The 19,878-nt window shown below is 42.3% G+C and overlaps 1 protein-coding gene across 3 annotated transcripts in view; it reads left to right on the top strand.

Moving 5' to 3' along the window:
* The first annotated feature begins 296 nt into the window (after positions 1–296).
* sacm1la (SAC1 like phosphatidylinositide phosphatase a) overlaps positions 297–19,878 on the top strand; it is a 45,859-nt gene continuing 26,277 nt past the window's right edge. For all 3 annotated transcript variants that reach the window (XM_074686680.1, XM_074686679.1, XM_074686678.1), the window contains exons 1-5: positions 297–438; positions 6,569–6,666; positions 9,234–9,308; positions 9,387–9,514; positions 18,246–18,395. In XM_074686680.1, the coding sequence (XP_074542781.1) occupies positions 410–438; positions 6,569–6,666; positions 9,234–9,308; positions 9,387–9,514; positions 18,246–18,395 (480 nt within the window). In that variant the 5' untranslated portion in view covers positions 297–409. The remainder of the gene's footprint in view (positions 439–6,568; positions 6,667–9,233; positions 9,309–9,386; positions 9,515–18,245; positions 18,396–19,878) is intronic.

Raw genomic sequence — 19,878 nt, 5'->3', positions numbered from 1 at the left:
ATCGATTTATCGTAGCCCTTCTGCATACTTATTGCTCATTTTATTAACCCTATTCAATTTATTTCTTACTGCTGTATTTGCACGAAGAGCGATGGCAATTTCCTTTCTTTTCCTAAAACACTTTTCTCTCAAAAACCACATTAAACCACGTCACACATCGATAGGGAATTCGGAATTTAACTGAGTTTATAAAATAAATGGAGACTCCATGATTCATTTCCCAGCTCGGAGCCACCCGTACCACCCATCGTCACGCCTTTCGGAGTTGCCATATTCTCTCTAGTTCACGGGGACAGCTGCATTGTGAGAACTCCGCCTTCTTTGCGCTTCACAATTCAAACCTGGCAACACAGCCTGAATCGCTCTTCGCCGCTGCTGTCGTCATTGAGGTCAGGTAGACGGAGTGAAGATGGCGACCGCCTACGAGAGATACAATTTGTAAGTGCAAATATATAAAACAAAGCTTTTAAAAGCCTGTTCTTATATTTGAAGCGTATTCAAAGAAGGAGACACAGCTAACGGTAGGCTGAGGGCAAAAGCGGGGCTGGGCTTGGGGCGAGCCGGGGTTATAGGGTGCTGCTGTCGGATGACACAGCGGCTGAAGTTCGCTGACAGGCTGAGCCGCTCAGGCAGGAAGCGAACAAGTTAGTCTGCTCGCTCATTCATTACGGGCTTGAGCATCCTGACGGAGCAGTACACTGTTGGATTTGGACGCTTTCCAAAGGAGGATTGTTGTGTGTCAGTATGAAAGTAAAGCTAACGTTAGCTCCAGGCAGCGGCAGCAAGCAGTTTGTTTTACATCAGGGCCGAACCCAGAGCGGGAAACCAGGGTGGCACAGACCCTGTAAACCCAACTGGTAAACTCAAACAGCAACCTCCGGTCCGAAATTATGAAACCATGTAGAAGTGTTAAAATATGCAGTTTCACAAGTGTGCACCTGAGGCTGGCTCTCAAAGTACTGGAAGTCACATAGACACCAAGCTAAATAAAAAAGGTTGTTTACACAGTAGAAATAAATGTGTTTACAAGGCATGTACTGGAGTTAAGATTGTTAGCCGAAACCATAAACTGTATAAAACATGGATGTAGCCTCTGTGGCACAGTCACCCAACTGTTCCTGAAACCATGAAATAAAGCCAATCTGCGGACGCAGCCACATTTAATATGATGCCGGCTGTAAGTGTCCTTTGGAACAGCTACGGGGCGCCCGTCAGTCATGTGACCTGATCTGTGTCTCTGACTGGACAAACATACAATTCTCATAACTTCTAAACCGCTGAGTTAGAAAAAAATTCACTCACCGTATAGTGTATGCTGATAGTGAAATCAGCTTTTTAGACCCCAGCTGATTTTTGAACCATGCTGTAAATATGTTTTTAATGCTGTAAAAGTCTGTTTTTAAAACTGGGTGTGTACGTGACCTCCAGTCTTTCTTCAGCCTGCCTCAAGCAGATCCTCGATGAACAGCAACTTTTAGCACTTCTGCAAAGGCTTCACTTTTATTAACCGGATGTTGCCCTTTGGCAGAAACCAAGAGCTGAAAATTGTGAAAGAAAGGAAGAAAACCATAACATCAAAATAACTTTTGATGTTAATTATTTGTACCATTGCCAATTACCATTGTACCATTTATGGCTGTGACTTTAAATAATATAATGTTTTTCCTGACTCTACGATATACGTTGTGTGCTCCAGTGTGTGTGTGTGTGTGTGTGTGTGTGTGTGTGTGTGTGTGTGTGTGTGTGTGTGTGTGTGTGTGTGTGTGTGTGTGTGTGTGTGTTGTGGTGTATGTGTATATATGTGCGCTCATGTGTTTGTGTGTCTGTGTACCCATTCAGGCAGAACTCTGCCACGCACAGATACATAGAGGAGTTGTGATCACCCCATCATGTAAATAAGAAAAATAACATATGGGCTATTTAGTCTGTGAAACAAAAGAACAGGGTTTAGACCTGATTTATGAGTGAAATATGCCTTGGGATGGGTACCGAGTTAGAACATTTTATGGGTAACAACCAAAGACAGTCTATTGTACCAAGTACCAATTCCCGTAAAATCTAACAGTACCAAGTTTAGGTACCTGAACACATCCTTGTGACTGTGAGGGAGTTGAAGAGTTGGTGATTTCCCATGCTGGACATGAACACAGAATTGCAAGTTTATATGTTAAGAAGTATATGTGTGACATGGAAAAACTTTGAGATTTTATCATTAAACAAACTAATATTTATTAAAACATAATCACACAAAATTACCAAAATTGGTACCTTGAGTACTGATACTAATTGCCAAATACCAAGGGATGGGTACCGTATTGTTTCAAACGTTAAAGGTACCCATCCCTTGGTATGAGCCTCATCTGATTCATAGAGACAAGTCTTTTTTTCTGTATTCTGATTAGGGATGGGTACCTCTCACATTTGAAAGGATACAGTGCCAATGCCTGGTACCTGGCGATTGGTATCGTTACTCAGCGGTACCAATTTTTGGTACTTTTGTGTGTTAATGTGGTAAAAAATATGTATTTGTTTAATAAAAATATCACAAAGTTTTTTTTTCTATTTAACATATAAACTCTCAAGATATAAACTTGGAATGCTGTGTTCATGTCCAACATGGAAAATCACCTCTCTTCCTCTCCCTCACAGTCACAAGGATGTGTTTAGGTTCATAAAAACAGTATCATTCCATATTACATGAATCCGTACTTGGTACTACAGAATGCATTTGGTCAGTACCTCTACAAGTACCCATCCCTAGTTCTGATTTTCCTCCTCCTGTGCTGTGGGCTTCCCCGTGTCCAAGAGGGTTTTCCACATCTATTGTCATCTGGATCGTTTCCTGTGCACCCATTACTTGCTTTTAAAATTGCTATCTGTGGGTCTTACGCAGATATACTGCCAATCATCCACCCTGCCCCATGTCATCTTATCTAGACAGGAGTGTGCTGACCGTAGGTTGGCTTGCGTCATCACAACATGCCTTTTCGGCCCTGTTTTTTTGGGGATAAAATGCACTGAAAATGCACAGGTCATTTTTGGCCCAAATTTTTTGGTGGCCAAATTTTGGTGGCCTACGTCATCATGAAGCTTCTGTTTACATGAAGGGCGATCTCATCAGAGTCAGCACAATGAGACACACAGAGCACTGCTGCAACTTAAGAGACTTTTGGACTTATAGTGAGTCGTTATCGCCCTACACAGCCCTCTAACACCCCGCTTTGTTCAAAATGATTGTCGAGAGATGCGCTCGCGGTGATCATACGTCAAGGTTCACACGCTCTGTCCTCGTGCTTGTGCTCATGCATGAAGTAAACCGTGCCAAAGCCCACCTCTCCGAAGCGTGCCAAAGCATGGAGGCAAATCGCGCTTGAGCATGGCACAGTTGCGGTCACACTGGCCATTCCAAACATGCTTTAGGGCTGAAGCGTGCTTAGGCACGGCATGGTTGGCCAGTGTGACCGCGTCCTTAAAGCCCGCCCCACTTTCAATATGGCTGCGCCAGACAACTTGCTTCAAAACTTCGTTTCAGCAACAGACAGGTGACATCAGGGAGACTACATCCATTTGTTTTAAAAGATAAGGTTTAAACCAAGCAGGCACAGGGGTAGCCCCAAACATCTGGAATATGATTGGCTAGTTCCCTGATCTGGGGCGGGGCTTATGAAGCCGCCGAGGCTGCTGAGGCTTCTTGCTTTGTGTTTAGATGCAGCTCTCTGATGTTTTGTACTTATAATGAAAAAACACTAGTTCACGCACTAACCATGTATGAATCAGTGCAGCAGTTAAAATAAAAGTCCAGACACACACCTGACAGTGTCAGCTCCAGTCACAGGTGTGTACATGACACCCTGTTAAACAAAGCTGTACTGGTTTATTCATTTATCCTCCTGAAACAGCCACCTGTGTTGGGCTTTTGTGTGACTTTTCCTGAAGTTGACGGATCTGTGTGTACTTTTCCAGACACACCCTGTATTAAGAGCAGCTCACTCACCCTGTCCTACCTGTCTGTCCTAACTGTCACAGCCGCTGACTGTTTGAGTTTCAACTGAAATGTAGAGGGCCGTACTACAGCTTTTTTAGTGTTTGCACCCATTTGCTCTGTATGTCAAAGTAGGTAGTAATGTGCAGGTAAAGAAGAAGCTGAAGAGAATAACACAATAACTTACTAAACCTGTACTCTGGGAAACATTCTGTCTGAACGCCCTGAGTTTATCAGTTCACGTGGTACTGTGAGCAATGTTAATTAAACAGAATTTGTTGTTGTTGACCTGTGGACAGCTACCCTCGTCTGTTTTCTTATTCACAGGTTTCATTACACGTAGACTTCAACAGTCGCATAAACTCACTAATTCTGCTTTTATAAACATTATACTCAGCACCCAGACTGACAGTTGTAACAGCCCCCCTGCTGGGTTGGTGTTAGAGTCTCCTCAGGTTTAAAGCTGATGTGGCTCAGGAATGTTGAGCAGGTCTGAATTAAAGCAGGAAACAATGGAGTGTTTGTGTGTGTGCACGTCACTGCAGCTCCACGAGGTTTTGTTTTTATTAGAGCTCACTGTGTAACTGAAGCAGCTGCTGCAGAAACCCACTCGCCTCGGATGAACTGTGATTAGGCGGTGGTGGGTTTAGTGTCTTACGCAACTGTTCCCACTAAGGAAATGACCATCTACAGTGGGAGGTCGGGGGTCATGACAAAGTTTTACATCTGGAGAGAGTACCAGGAATTTAAAATGTTCATTTCCTGTTTGTCCTGACCTGGATGGGAGTGATTTTTGTCTTCAGGTGACTTTTCTCTGCCCCTCACAAACAGCCATCAGCAGCTCATCCTGTTATCTCAGGCTCTAACCTCAGCCTCTGGGCTGAAATTGGATCCAAAAGGTCCAGAGCAGCAGAGGAGACCTGCTTCTTTCTGTCTCAGTTCTTTATTTTACTACTCATTTTGGAGGCTATGTGTAGTTCTGATCACACAGGGAGGTGTCAGAGGGTGTGTCTGTGGGTGTGTCAGTGACTTATTCAAAAAAGCAACTGGTGACAAATGCAGTGAGGTTTTCGGAGTTTAGAGACTCTGATAAGAAAACAGGTTTTGATGTTGCACTTGCCAACAAGCAATGGGTGATGCTGTGAGCTCCTTCACGATCCAAAGCTCTACTCCTCCTGGCTCCCAGCTGTCCCTTCCTGCAGCGACCAGAGCAGACCACTGCATGCACATGAATCACACGTGTGTTTGTCTCTTTGGGTCATTTTTGCTGGCCCCGAGCCCAGATAGAGGAGGAGGGTTGATACTTAGACATTAACACAAAGAGAAAACAAGAATGGACAGAAGGAAGTTAATTTGATTTCTAAACATCTTTATGGGTTTTTACTTACTTTCTCTCTCTTCCATGATATTATTCCTCTCACCTACAGTGCCCTGGACAATACATGCAAATGGCTTACTATGCAAATTAGGCGCCAACATCATTCAGCGACTCTCCTTACTGACGAGTTGGCATGTTGAAACTAGCTCTCTCAGCTGTAATGATGAAACTGCCTCAATCTTTCAGGTTTTGCAGGACGATACATGACATCATTGATAAAAGAAAACATTAACAGTGGAGTATTGAAAACAATGCACACTAAACTGACCCAAAAACCACGATAAGATCTGAATTGTTGACTTTGACTTGTTGACTCTGTGAACCGTTCCACCACTTACCTCAGCCCACCTTCATCAACCATCATGATAATAAGGTTACCGTCAGCATGCCCTCTGTGACTGTAATTTCTTTCTTAGTGGGATCTTGATCATGCTGACTAGTCCACCTTTACAGACTTACAGCGGCTCCTTCCTAAGTGATGAAGTTACACCCAGGTGTGACTCAAACTAACTCAAGGGCCTGACCTGGATCAGTCTTCTTCAGCTCTGTGTCTGTGTATGGTTACACCCAGGGGTTTGCTCAGCCCAGATGGTAGAGATGGAGTGGAGGATCTGTAGGCTGATTAATCCCACAGTGCTGTGGGTGCTTTTCTTTCATTTCATCACATTCATTCATCTCTCTGATTCAGTCAGATCATCTGATTATTCCTTATCTTCTTATGACTTACTACAAACACACTGTAACTCTATCTTTATTATTGTGGACTTCAGATTGATTGTTTTGTATGGTATCATATTGCTTTGTGAGTTGCTGTGTGGTCCTCACCAGTGATGTATGATTTGGTCAAATAGTGTGATTAAAGGGGACAGTGTTTTAATTCAGAGTTATAATGAAGGGTATCAGGTCATTCAGAGGTTATTTTTAAATCTATGAATCATAACTATTAAGTGAATGATTTTTTCATGTTAAAACAACAACAGAAATTAAAAAGCATGACCTTCATTAGTGGATCACAGTGGCAAAAATGACCCGGTGCTCTAGATGTCTGATGTTTTTTTTATGGCACTAATCATTCTTCTCTTCTTAATGTTTCTTCTAGCCACAGCTGGATCAGTAATCTTTGGGAGGTTAGGATCATCCAGAGGTCTGATGTGTGCTAATTAAAATTTTCATTTCACCAGTTTCATGTTTTCTTTCTTCTCCTGCAGGCACACAACTCCAGAGAAGTTCTTCATTGAGGCCTGTGATGATGGGGCTGATGCTGTACTGGCCATTGATAGGGTCTCTAATGAGATGACCCTCACAGGTAGAGGGGGACACCTACACTACACTCAACAGAACTGTTAACATGGTACAGAAGACAAGGGACCAGGACAGGTTCAGACCTGTTAATGAGACCCAACATGAAGACAGAATGAGGAGTCTGATCTTATCTTTATCAACCATGAGTACAGCACTTTGTAGCGTTTAGCAGGTTACAATGGCAAGGAAAAACTTCCCTTTAACGGGCAGAAACCTCGGACAGAACCAGACTCATGTTAGACGGACATCTGAGGAGACAGGGATGGGGTTGGGGCAGGGATACGTCTGCAGAGTAGACTCAGGATTGCAGCTCATTAATCAGCTCCCCGATCAATCAGCTTGTTGATCAGCTCTACGATGGGTCAGCTTGTAAAGCTGCTCTCTGATCAACTCATCAATTGGCTCTCTGATCGATAAGCTTGTTGAACAGCTCTCAGATTGATCAGCTCTCAGATTAATCAGCTCTCAGATTAATCAGCTCTCAGATTAATCAGCTCTCAGATTGATCAGCTCTCAGATTGATCAGCTCTCAGATTGATCAGCTCTCAGATTGATCAGCTCTCAGATTAATCAGCTCTCAGATTAATCAGTCCCAGATTAATCAGCTCTCAGATTAATCAGCTCTCAGATTGATCAGCTCTCAGATTAATCGTCTCTCAGATTAATCAGTCCCAGATTAATCAGCTCTCAGATTAATCAGCTCTCAGATTGATCAGCTCTCAGATTAATCAGCTCTCAGATTAATCAGCTCTCAGATTAATCAGCTCTCAGATTAATCAGCTCTCAGATTAATCAGCTCTCAGATTGATCAGCTCTCAGATTAATCAACTCTCAGATTGATCAGCTCTCAGATTAATCAACTCTCAGATTGATCAGCCTTCCAATTGATCAGCTCTCCAATTAGCTCTTTAGCATTTGTTGGTTGCTGGCCATGTCCACACGTAGCCGGGTATTTTCGAAAACGAATACCCCCCCCCCCCCCCCCCCCCCCCCCCCCCATTTGTTTTAAAAGATACTTGCGTCCACACGCAGCGGGTAAATCCGCCGGTGAGTGCGGCTTGAGGCACGCCAAAGCCATAATGGGCAGTGTTTTCCTGACGTAAAACCCGTGTCAGCCAACCAGTATGAGCCCCCTGTCATTCAGCTGTGACATTTAAGAACTGAAAACTCTGTTTACCAGCGTCTACACGAAAACATGAAACCGGAGTTTTCCAAAATCTCCACTTTGACCGGAGTTTTCAGAAAACATTGTTTTCGGTGACGTAAAATTGCAGTTTCATGTGGACGACAGGCATAAACGTATAAAAATATCTGGGTTTTTCTAAATACCTAGCTACGTGTGGACATGGCCTTAATGCTGACACTAGCAGCAGCTGCTGATGCTTGAACACATCTTGTTACCATGTAGGGCTGCAACGATTAGTTGACATAATCGACTACGTCGCCGAAAAAAAATCATTGACGCAAATTTTAATAGTCGACGCGTCATATTATTGTTTTTATTGTGGTTGTCACATGGTGAAATCAAATACCAGGGGGTAATACTGATATGTAACCTCAGTTCACAGCATGAGGTGCTGTGTTATTGGATACTTTTATGGGAAAAGATCACTTAGTTCATATGTGAGGAATATTGATGAGGAAAAATCTCCACCCCCAGAGAGCGCTGTGCGCTGACGGAGGCTCTGCATCTCTGGCTTGGACAGTCTGACAGCTCCCGGAGTTTAGCGTCTGATAACATGATTTAGAGAGTCTCCTTCACTCTCTGTTACAGACAGTTTTTCAGGATCTGAGCCACAAACTAGTGTCAAAACTCCCCTAACTTTAGAAAAGAGAGGACATTTATCACTCTCAAGCTCACACTGCACCGGTAACACTCAGCGGGGAGGAGGAGGGGCGGAGTGCGCATGAGCGAAGTGGAAGTAGCGCATGTAAAGAAAGGAAACTAAACGCGTTGTCATGGAGAGCTGGGAGAGAGTCAGACGGGATCATACAGAGAGCAAAGCAAGCCCCAATAAACAAATAAACATTAGAAATCAAGCCCAAAGTCACTAATAAGCGGTCTGTCCAACACTGCATACAACAACTTCATTTCCCTGTTACCTGCTTCATTCATTTTGAGATTTAGCCTTTTTTTTTTTTTTTTTGTATCGCCTAGTACTTATATTTTCTATGTCATCATGAATGAAATAAAGACAAACAAACAAACAAACATGACACAGGGCTGACCAATCAGAGGAGAGAACCTAACTCTGGGTAAATGCAATGAAAATGCAACACACAGGTTGAATTTTTAAGGCCAAATTAGGTTGAAACTCAAAATAATCGCGATTAATCGACTAATCGAAAAAATAATTGATAGATTAGTCGACACTAAAAATAATCGTTAGTTGCAGCCCTATTACCATGACAACTTTCAGGTGTGGTTTGTGGGTAAACCAGAGGACTTTGTTCCCAAAGTGTGAACCACGCCAGTCGTAAACCGTTTACATGTTTATTAATGTAGTGTAATGTGAATTTTACTAATGTAAACAGAAACAGGTGTTAATGTGATACATGGTACATTTACAGGTAAAAAAGATGTTCCTCCCTCTGCCGTCACCAGGCCCATATGTGGCGTCATGGGAACTATCCGTCTGGTAGCAGGTGGGTACCGTGGTAACAGCATCAACTGTTGGCATGTGTCTGATCAGGCGTCCGTGACTGATGACCTCATCCCTTCAGGTATGTACCTGATCGTTATTACCAGGAAGAGGAATGTGGGCAGCCTACTGGGTCACGCTGTGTGGAAAGCTGTGGACTTTGATGTGATCTCCTATAAGAAGACAGTACTGCACCTGTCAGAAATTCAGGTAAGTAGGAGGTCCAGGTCATATGATTGAGGCTGACTTGTAGCTTGACTCTGAGCTGCTTCTGATTTACTCTCTTGCTCTGCTTTTCACATCTTAGCTCTCTCATGAAGGCATGTTTGCACGTAGCTTCACTTTGTTTCACTGTTAAAGGAGTCATCCGGTCCTCAGCGATACCTTCAGTGCTGGGGATGATGACTATAACTGGTTTTACTTTAGGTAAAGTTGACATAAACGGTATCTGCAGTGGAGGCTTATTTTATGTTTTAACAGAGGAACATGAACAGGGGCAAAACAGTTTCAAGAGACAGCTGTGCTGGTGACGAGTCCAACCGAGTGGAGTCGTCCAGCACAGAGTTCAAAGAAATCAGAGGAAGCACATCTGCTCCATGTTTTTGTGATCAGCTGTCATCAGACTCAGAGAGGAGAGTGTCAGGCATTGTAACGTGAAAAGTACTGGAAATAAAAGGAGTCAGTGTAAGTGAGTTCTCTACACCACACAAGTCTTAGTGGAACGTGACCTGTAACAAAGCCTTTTTTTTCTGGGTGCCTGCCTGTGTCTGTCTGTCTGTGTGTTTGTGTCCCTATCTGTCTGTGTCTGTCTGTGAGTTTGTATGTCTGCTTGTCTATGTCTCTGTCTGCCTGCCTGCTTGCCTGTTTGTTTGTTTGTCTGTCCGTCTGTCCGTCCATCAGTCTGTCTGTCTGTCTAACTGTTTGTCTGCCTGTCTGCCTGTCTGTATGCCTGTATGTCTGTCTGTTTATGTCTGTCCGTCTATTAGGGGTGGGTGATATGGCCCAAAATTAATATCACGGTATTTTTCCTTCATATTGGGAGAGGAGTTTTATATTGCAGTTTTTCAACATGTGAAAAAGTGAAGCCTTTTCAAAACATCATTCTGAATCTGTTCTGTGATATAAGTAAACAAATACTACCGAGCAGGTGGAAAATGTCTAATACTGTAATAGAAAAAGGCCTTTGCCCACAATGTGCTTTTGGAAGACAAGCTTGTCCCATTTCAAGCTTGAAGTGCACGATACCTGTGAGCAAACTGGGTATGAGGAAAGTAGAATATTTACAGATGAAAGAAAATGTTTGCATGTTATTTAAAAAGGGTGAGCAATTAACTAATAACATTTTGGATGCCAATAAATGTGTTAAAATTAACATAGTTAACTAGTTTTTTGTTCCGTGAGTTTTCCTAAATTTGTGATGTTTTCTGAAGCCTGTAAGGTTGTCTAATGAAGCGCTTAAGATTTCTGAGCTCTCAGTTCTCTAAACACTGCTGCTGTAATACAAACGGCTGGGGCATGAGACAGAACATTTTCAAACAACAATTTACTGCTGCTATCATCTTTTTTGGACAACAAACAGACAAACAGAGAGACAGACAGATCGGTGACTTCGACTGAAGTACAGAGGGCGAGAGTTCAGACTCAGAGCCTGAACCACGACCAAAAAAAACAAAAACTTTTGAGGCAGTTGCTCGGTCTACAGCTTTGTCAATCCAAGGTAGGATTCCTGAATCATTTAATGCTGTTTTAAGATATTTATCATCATCACTCACAAAGAGTAAAAGCAATAACCTGTCCTGACAGAACAACATGAGCGGGAGCAGGCTGGCGTAGTTTTAATGCTACGAGTCTGTGGCGCTTGTTAGACTGTGAAAATCTGTAATTTAGCCGCACTATTGTTTTAGCTGCAGGGTTCAAAGCGTGTGGAAAGTGCAGCAGCTCATAGCCTGCAAACTACAGTTTCAGTTTGATTCAAAATGTTGATTTTGATGCCACTACAATCCGTCCGTCTCTGACTCAGAGTTTTTGTTCCACTAAAAGTGCTTTTTTACTGAAAGTTCAATCTGGATACAGAAGGAGCCTTCTGTCTGTGCTCCGCCTTCATTTTGTCCGAATTCAGCACGTTTCCATGAAGCTTATGGATATGAGCTAAATGGAGCAGTAGCAGTGTTGCTATTACTACTACATACATAGCTCTAGTAAGACACGAAGAAGAAATAACAATGGAGGGACTTTCATGATGTATTTAACGGCCTCACAGACCACCACCTCTTAAAGCTGCCACTGTTTTGTGTCTTATGCAAGAGCTGTGTTAGCTACACCTCCTCCGGCCGTTTATGAGTTTGTAGTTGTCATAAACTTCTGACTCTGGGCTGCTCTCCCCGGTGGATGTATTGGTTAACAGCACTGCCAACACAAAGGACGCATGTGAGCAGTGAAAAAGACTGATACATTTTCCTACATAACAAGTGTATAGGGTGTAAGAGTCAATCAGGTGTATGCAGTTATAGAGAGTCTTCAGTCTGGATCAGTCTGCAGGATCTGATGTCAGTGAAGCGGGTTGTGCATAATTCATCAGCTGCAGGATCTGAGCCTGTTGTACAGATACTGGTGGTCAAACAAGGAGGAAGGCTGCCTGCAGAGCAGAAGCAGCAGAAACGCAGAGACACAAAGTCTACTTCCACAGGGATCAGGAAATTCTTATTTCTACTCATTGGTTAAGAGCTGTTGTACTGAGAACAGAGTGTGAGTTAACAGTGAAAAGATAAAGCTCTACTCTGTGTGCTTACTGGCTCAACATGCTAATCCTATTAGCAGCTCACAGAGCACACCACAGAATGAACAGGGCTCTGAGCTCTTTGCCCCTGCGCAGATCAACCTTGTCTACATCTGTCAGGCTGTATCTTACAGTACAGTACATCTGCATTCTCCTCATTCTTCACTTAAAGCTAAAGATTCACACCCCACTGTCGTTGCCATCTGATCTGTCTCAAGGTACAGAGACCACTGCCGTAATGCAGGGCCTCCCAAACTGTGGGTTGTGCCCGTGGGGTTTGGGAACCACTGCCCTTAAGTAGAGGTCGACTGATATGGGTTTTTTGGGGGCCGATGCCGATGCCGATGCTTTCCAAATTTGGGCAGCCGATGCCGATATGCATAGCCGATTTTTCCAATTTGATATTCAGGTCGATTGTTAAATAAATATATATTTATCACATTTTTGTGAAACGCAGCAATTTCTGAGCAGCTAAAAGAAACCTATTACAACAAGTCGTGTCCACCAACACGGTTGAACACGTACAAGTAAAGTCAACTTAGACCACGCTAATCTCTTACTGCTAAAACTTATCACAAAGTAGCATTTGAAGTTAACAACATGCTGCAGACTGGAGAGCCATAGAGCCACAAAAACGTTAAAATGTTCAACAAATATTACCATTATTCATTGTAGATGCAACAGGTGCAGGCTTTTCCACAGCCTGGATTACATCATTTTATCATTTTATACAACGGATCAAAAATCGTCTTTTTAAAAGAAAATACGGCCGATAGCTGATAGAGACAAATGTCCAAATATCGGCCCGATATATCGGCCGGCGGATATATTGGTCTTCCTCTACCCTTAAGCCATTCAAGTGCAAACACACCCATGAAGCTTTGCAGCTCTGTGCGGTCTGCACTTGTTTTGTATATGATTGTGGAGATGCTGTTGACATCTGTCTTGTCTGCTGCACAGAGCTGTGAGCTCTCATCCTGACTGAGCTCAACTGTCCACGTCTAGGGGAGGAGCTGGACGAGGAGGGGGGACTCCTCTCACTGTTAGATTGGGGAGCAGAGTCATGAGAGTGAAGGTCTTTCAATTTCAATTTCAATTTAGTTTATTTGATAAGGAGGGACAATGTACATTCATACACACTTTAAAAAAATAAAATTTAAATGTACCCAAATCTAGCTATCAAGCTAATTTCCATTGGTAATCCCTCCAGCTAAAATATATATATATAAAAAAACAGGCTAAAAAAAAAATATACAAGTATAATATTTAAAGGTTTCTGTTCTTCTTGTTTTGATTCTTTTTAAGGAAAAGAAAGAACAGAGAAACATTATCATAATAAAACATTTTACAATACATTACAATCATAGTTTTTATTGTACAAAGGTGGTCAGTAGCAGATGTTGAAGTGCTAGATTTAGACAGTAAAGTGCTGGAGTTGAGTATAAAGTGCTAGAGTTATTAATTGAAGTGCTGAAGTTGATATTTAAAGTGCCAGGTCTCTTGGATAAATGAGCAGTGAAAAAAATCAAGAAAGGAGAGAGAGAGGTATTAAAAAAAAAAAAAGAGAGCTGGGTGGAGATGGAATGGGGCTGCAGCAGTGCAAGTCCAGGTCATATGTATTGATTTAATTATGGTGTTTAAGGGTTAATGCCAGTTATAGTATAATCAGACTGTGGGGATGAGGCCAAAAGGGGAGAGTAGAGGGAAGGTAATGAAAGAGAGAGGGAAAAAAATAGATAAATAAATAAATGGAAGATCGAGAGAAAAAAACCTAAATAAATAAATTAAAGAAGGTGATGGATGGTCAGATGAGGATAATCAGTTAGTTACATAAATAAATAGGAGTCCAAGAAGTGATGACATGGCATCATCACCTCTTGTCCTACAACATGATTACCAGTACTTAGACAAAGTGACAAAGTGGTATTGCACAATATCAACAATGTAACATGATTATGCAAAAGGTGACATGGTGACATTTATTCGTTATCAGAGATCATGATTGCAGTTTTGTTTACTTAACAGCCACTTCTTTAGGTTTTTTTTGAATGCGGCATATGTATAACAGTCCCTTATCATAACAGGTAAGGTGTTCCAAATGTGACTGCTTGCGACTGACAGCACTGTCTGCCCCTGTGAGGTGTGTCTGAGTGGAATTACACTGTCCCCTCTGATTGGTTGCCCTGGTTGTATGGCTGATGTTGTCATTCTGTCTAACATAAGCAGACTGTGGGGGCAGTGCTAAACCTTTCAAGATCTTGAATATTGTGCAGGCATATTTAAAAGTTGTGAAGTTATCAAAACTAAGGAGACCATATTTTTTAAGAATATGACAATGATGATGTATAACTGTTTTTTGTCTAGTATTTTTATTGCTCTTTTGTATAGCCACTCCACCTGGCTGAGCACAGTTTTGGTAGTAAATGGCCAGTTAGTGAACCCGTATTCAATATGAGATAAAACCATTGCATGCATAAAAACTCTAGCTGCCTCTGTTGTTAATGATGACCTAATAGATTTAAAATTTGCAAGATTGAATTTCATTGTTTTTGAAATCTTGTTTACGTGACTCTTCAAGGAGAGGGTAGAGTCTAGAGTGACTCCTAGGTACTTGAACTCGTTTACAAGTTCAAGTTCATCTCCTCCTATGAAAATACCGGAGTGAGTTATGACCTTTGGTGTTTTAGACAAATACATGCAGACGGTTTTCTTGGTGTTCAGACTGACACACGATTTCTTGGGCCAGTCGTAGATGTGGGTTAGTTCTGTTGTAAGAATGTCGGCGGTCTCTTGGATTGATTTAGATGATGTTAATATTACTGCATCGTCTGCGTTTAGTTGTATATGAGTGTTTTTGCATGCAAGTGGCATATCATTGAAATAGAGTGAGAATAGTGTTGGCCCAAGTATCGACCCTTGCGGGACCCCCATTTTACACTTAAGGTGTGGGGATTTAATCCTTTCAACAGCCACACACTGCTCTCTCACCGCTAGATAAGATTTTATCCACATGATAGCTTTTTCTGAGAAATTAAAAAGAGGAAGTTTGTCTATCAGGACCGCATGATTCACTGTATCAAATGCCCTTTTCAAGTCTAAAAATACTGCTCCAACATATGATGTCCTATCCAGAAAGTGCCTGTTTTTTTCTAAAACAAGATTAATGGCTGTCTCTGTAGAATGGTGTTTCCGAAAACCAAATTGTGCAGGGTGTAACGGAGTATGGCCCAAATTTAAGTGGTCCGTGAGTTGGGCTAATACCCATTTCTCTATCACTTTGGAGGTGGCAGGGAGGATGTTAACAGGTCTATAGTTGTTCATATCTGTCCTGTCTCCAGACTTAAAGATAGGGTTGACTATGGCCATTTTCCATGAGTGTGGTACTACAGCATTGCATATGGACAGGTTAATTAGGTGGGTGATGAGACCAGAAAGGGAGTCTTAATAAGTTTTCAGTAACATGGTATCAATACCATGGACATCCTTGGCCTTGGAGTTATTTAGAGAGCCAATGATGTTGACTACTTCACCCTCTGTGATAGGTCGAATGTCAAACACTGGTCCTTTACCTGTGGCGCCAGCCCTCCAGTTGCCACCACTGGCAGAGTACCCCCTCCCCTCCATCCCGAGATTAATAGGGTCAGCACTGTTGTCAGGGGGGGAGAAGTGTTTTGACATATCTTCTACAGATTTTAATAAGAAGAAATTTAGTTCAGAGGCTAGAGTATTTGGGCTTTTTACTAGTTGGTTATTAATAATGAGTTCCAAATCATTGTTATTTTGTCTATTCTGTTTGCCGTCAATTTATTAAAGTTTTGCCAAAGCTTTTTCCCATCACCCCTTGCTCCTTCCAAGATCGTTATAAAGAAGTTTGCTTTAGTCTTCCGTATTGTCTGAGTGGTTTTATTTCTTGCTGCAGTGAACTTTAAGCGGCCAGTAGTTAGGCCGAATTTTAAAAAGTGTTTCAGTAGAACGTCCCGCACTTTCAGTTGACTTCGGCATTCTGAGTTCAGCCATGGTAGGGATACTTTTGCTTTCTTCTCTTGTCCCCTTTTTGTAAAAGGTTCTATCGTGTTTTTAATATGTTCATGAAAGGAATTTGTACTACTGTTAATATCCTCATCAGAGAGGATCCTGTTCCAGCTTGTGGTTTTTAATACTGACTTGATATTTTCTTGCTGATTCTTAGGAATGAAATTAAAGGTGGTCTTTTTATTATAAAAACGTCTAGATGGATTTGAAAGTTGAGATTTGGTGAGTTTCCTGGAGAAAAGTTTTGTGTTATGATCTGATAAACTGGTTAAAAGATTGTAAGTTTTGATAATTGGTTCCAGTTTATTAGAGAAAAGCAGGTCAATTCTAGTGCTAGATTTAGCAGTGATTCTGGTGGGTTTCTGTACAAGCTGGGAGAGGTTCAGGTGTTCAGTTAGCTGTTTCAGGGTTTTCTTATCTGTAGTGCTATCCCAGTTAATATTGAAATCTCCAAGGATAATGATCTCCTTCTTGTACACTGGGTCAGTTTTTTTCGGCCGAAACTTGTGCACGTCAAAAAATAAATTCTATCCCATGATATGTCAATCGTGTTTACGCACTTGCTCCGAAACTTTCATCTGTCATTATTTTTTTCAAAGCAGGTTTGATTTTTTTGTGTTTTTTTTGCATCTGCCCTGCTTGTTTCCTGTGTAGTTTGACTATTCAGAGATGCTGTAGGCTCACATTTTCCCATTTTCTGATATATTTTCTCTCCACATTTTGGGCGATGTTTAGATGATGAATGAAAACTTGTGTGCATGTGAGTGTGACGGTGTATCTGTGTGCCTGTTGGTGTGTTTGTGTGTGAGCCCCCACGCTAATACTTAAAATGTTCTGACAGCCGCTTCCCAGGATCAATTGCTTGATCACTTCTTGAGTATTCCATTTTTCTCGTACCTCAAATTTTGCAGTTAATACAAAATAGACACATCGGATTCAGTGTGGAAGGTGTCTGTGTGTGAGGGTTTTTTTTCAGGTTATGGATCCGAAAAACGCATCTGGAAAAAAAAAAAGGACTCACTGTGCAAAGACATTGACACAAATATCCCTGTTCATCGCTAGTTCACTTCTTGGGCCTAGATTCACAAAGATTCTCAGAGTCCTCTTAGAGAGACTCTTACTTTTGCGTGGATGCTGGAATGACAGGGGCTCATTCTGATTGGCTGGCATGGGTTTTATGTCTGGAAAACACTGCCAAATATGGGTTCGACATGGCTCAAGTCGCACTTATCTGTGGATTTGCATGCTGCGTGTGAGCAGCTGAGCTCCGTGCTCCTAATACTGGATGGACAGTTAAACCAACAGATATAACTCAGACTGTAAGAAACATGATCTTGAGACCCAGGAACATGGGTCTCGAGATCACCGCACAAGGTAAGAGGCCGACTTGGGAGCTCATCGCCCAACAAATCAATACATCTCTCCTGCTCCTGGAGCACAGTCTGCGTGAGTGTGAGAAGCCCTGGAGCGTGCTGCGATCCCTAGCAAGAGCAGAGATTACAGCACAAAGTGAAGTTGTTCTTCAACAGTTTTGTGGGCTACCACTTAGGGTATAACACCAGTTACTTTGATATTGATAATTGTATGAACGTTGCAGAATTTCATCTGCTCATTACCTGGATTGTTTAGGGGGTATCAGCAGATAAACAGCTGTTTCAGGTGGCAGAAACTGTGTTTAGTATTGGGAAAGCCTGACACCAGTATCAGTGATCACTCTTAGGCTTCTTTAAGTCCTCCTCCCTCCTCCTCACAGTTTTTCACCTTATGAGCTCTCTTAAAGCTTAAGATGCTTTGTGAATAACTTTTATCTTACCAAGGGAAAATTCTAAGAAACGTCTTAGAATCCAAGGAATTCTAAGATTTTTCTAAGAATGACTTCACTAGCCTTAAGATGTTTTGTGAATACGGGCCCTGGAATTTAGATTTAGACATATTTGCAGGCACAGCTGGTGTGTTCAAGGGTGAATCCTCAGACAGCTCCTGACTGACTGTCTTAATGTTACCTTTAAAGATGTCTGTAATGAATAACAGTTTGACGTGTGAGTGAAGACAGATGGTAGGAATAAACTGAGTCTGCTGTTTCCACACAGTCAGCAAAGTGCAGTGTCAAACTAGAAATGTGTTTTGTTTCAGTCTCAGGAGAACAAGACTTTCCTGTCCATGATCAACAATGTGCTGACCACAGACGGATTCTACTTCTGCACCGACTTTGACCTCACACACACCCTGCAGAGACTTGCCAATACCAGCCCCGACTTCCAGGAGATGAGTCTACTGGAGAGGGTAGGCTGACCACAGAGCAGTTCACAATTTATCCCTTAACTCACGACTACACACCCATAAATAGACTCAGGTGTTAAACTAGAACTAAGCACTAAACAAAAGACCTGTTGACACCACCACTGAGAAACAGCTGGCCCCCCCTAACAATAATCAATACTAAACCCAACACGTCACCCAACGATGCCAAACACAATACCCAACACCACAGCCAAAAAGTTACCCAACACGACACCAAAGGATACAGCGCAACCCCGCCATATCCAACAAAACCCATCACAATTACTCGCACAAAACACAATGATACCTAACACAATACCTAGCTCCTCACCTATAATGTTACCCAACAAAATAAAATAAAATAAAAACTCCACAACCAACACATTACCCAAAACAATACCAAACAGAATACCAAACACAATGCCCAACTCTACAACCAACACGTTACCCAAAACAATACCAAACACAATACCAAACACACTACCCAACACAATACCCAACAGTTCCTAATGATCTCCAACACCACACCCAAAACAGTACCAAACACGACGCCCATGGATACCCATGGATACCCAACACAATACCTAACTCCACACCCATAACGTTATCCAACAAAATACCCAACTCCACAACCAACACGCTACCCAAAACAATACCCAAAACACTACCCAACACAATACCCAAAACACTACCCAACGCAATACCCAAAAGTTCCTAGTGATCTCCAACACCACATCAAAAAAAAAAATTACCAAATGTGACGCCCAAGGATACCCAAAACAATACCCAATGATACCCAACATGATACCCTACACCAGGGGCCTGTACTACGAAGCTGGATTAGCTCTTAGAGAGATAACTTCCGGGGTAAGTTTTGGGTTTTCCGTACTACGAATGTGGATCTCTTTTTATCCAGACATGTTGCCCCGGTAACTGATGCTGAACGCCAAACCTGGTCCGGAGCAGGTTAAGTTCCAGGATAAGAGCTCATGGGGTGTGACAGACCGCCCGCTGACCAATCGGTTCTCTCGGGCAGGCATAAAGACCGCTCAGTCACCAATTTGCTCAGCCGGAGTGAAGTCCTCCGGCATGGGATCACCTCCTGTCTTTTGGGCCCAACATTTTTTCTTATGGGCTGTGAACAAACAATATCTTACTGATCATCATAACTGAGACATTGTCAGGGAAAAGTAGAAATGTGTGCAAATGGAATCGTTCATACTGACCACTTTGACGTCCAGACCGCTTCTGGTGTGAGTGCACGGTTATCCTGGATGACTTAATCCAGCTTCGTAGTACAGGCCCCAGGAGTCGCCAACTCGTCGATCACGGTCGACCAGTCGATCTTTGAAGATCTTGAAAATAATAGAAAAATGAATCACTCCTCATCACGCATGATGGAGTTCCGCCCGATGCACGGACATTATAGACAAATGCGGACCATGGCTGAAAGAGTTGCTCGAGGAAATCAAATCTGCACGTCCTA

The sequence above is a fragment of the Halichoeres trimaculatus genome, unplaced genomic scaffold (assembly GCF_033239565.1).
Source record: "Halichoeres trimaculatus isolate MK-OKI-2021-1 unplaced genomic scaffold, fHalTri1.1 fHalTri1_scaffold_14, whole genome shotgun sequence".
Taxonomy (NCBI): domain Eukaryota; kingdom Metazoa; phylum Chordata; class Actinopteri; order Labriformes; family Labridae; genus Halichoeres; species Halichoeres trimaculatus.
The sequence above is the reverse complement of the archived record's forward strand: the minus strand, read 5'-3'. Positions and strand labels throughout refer to the sequence as shown.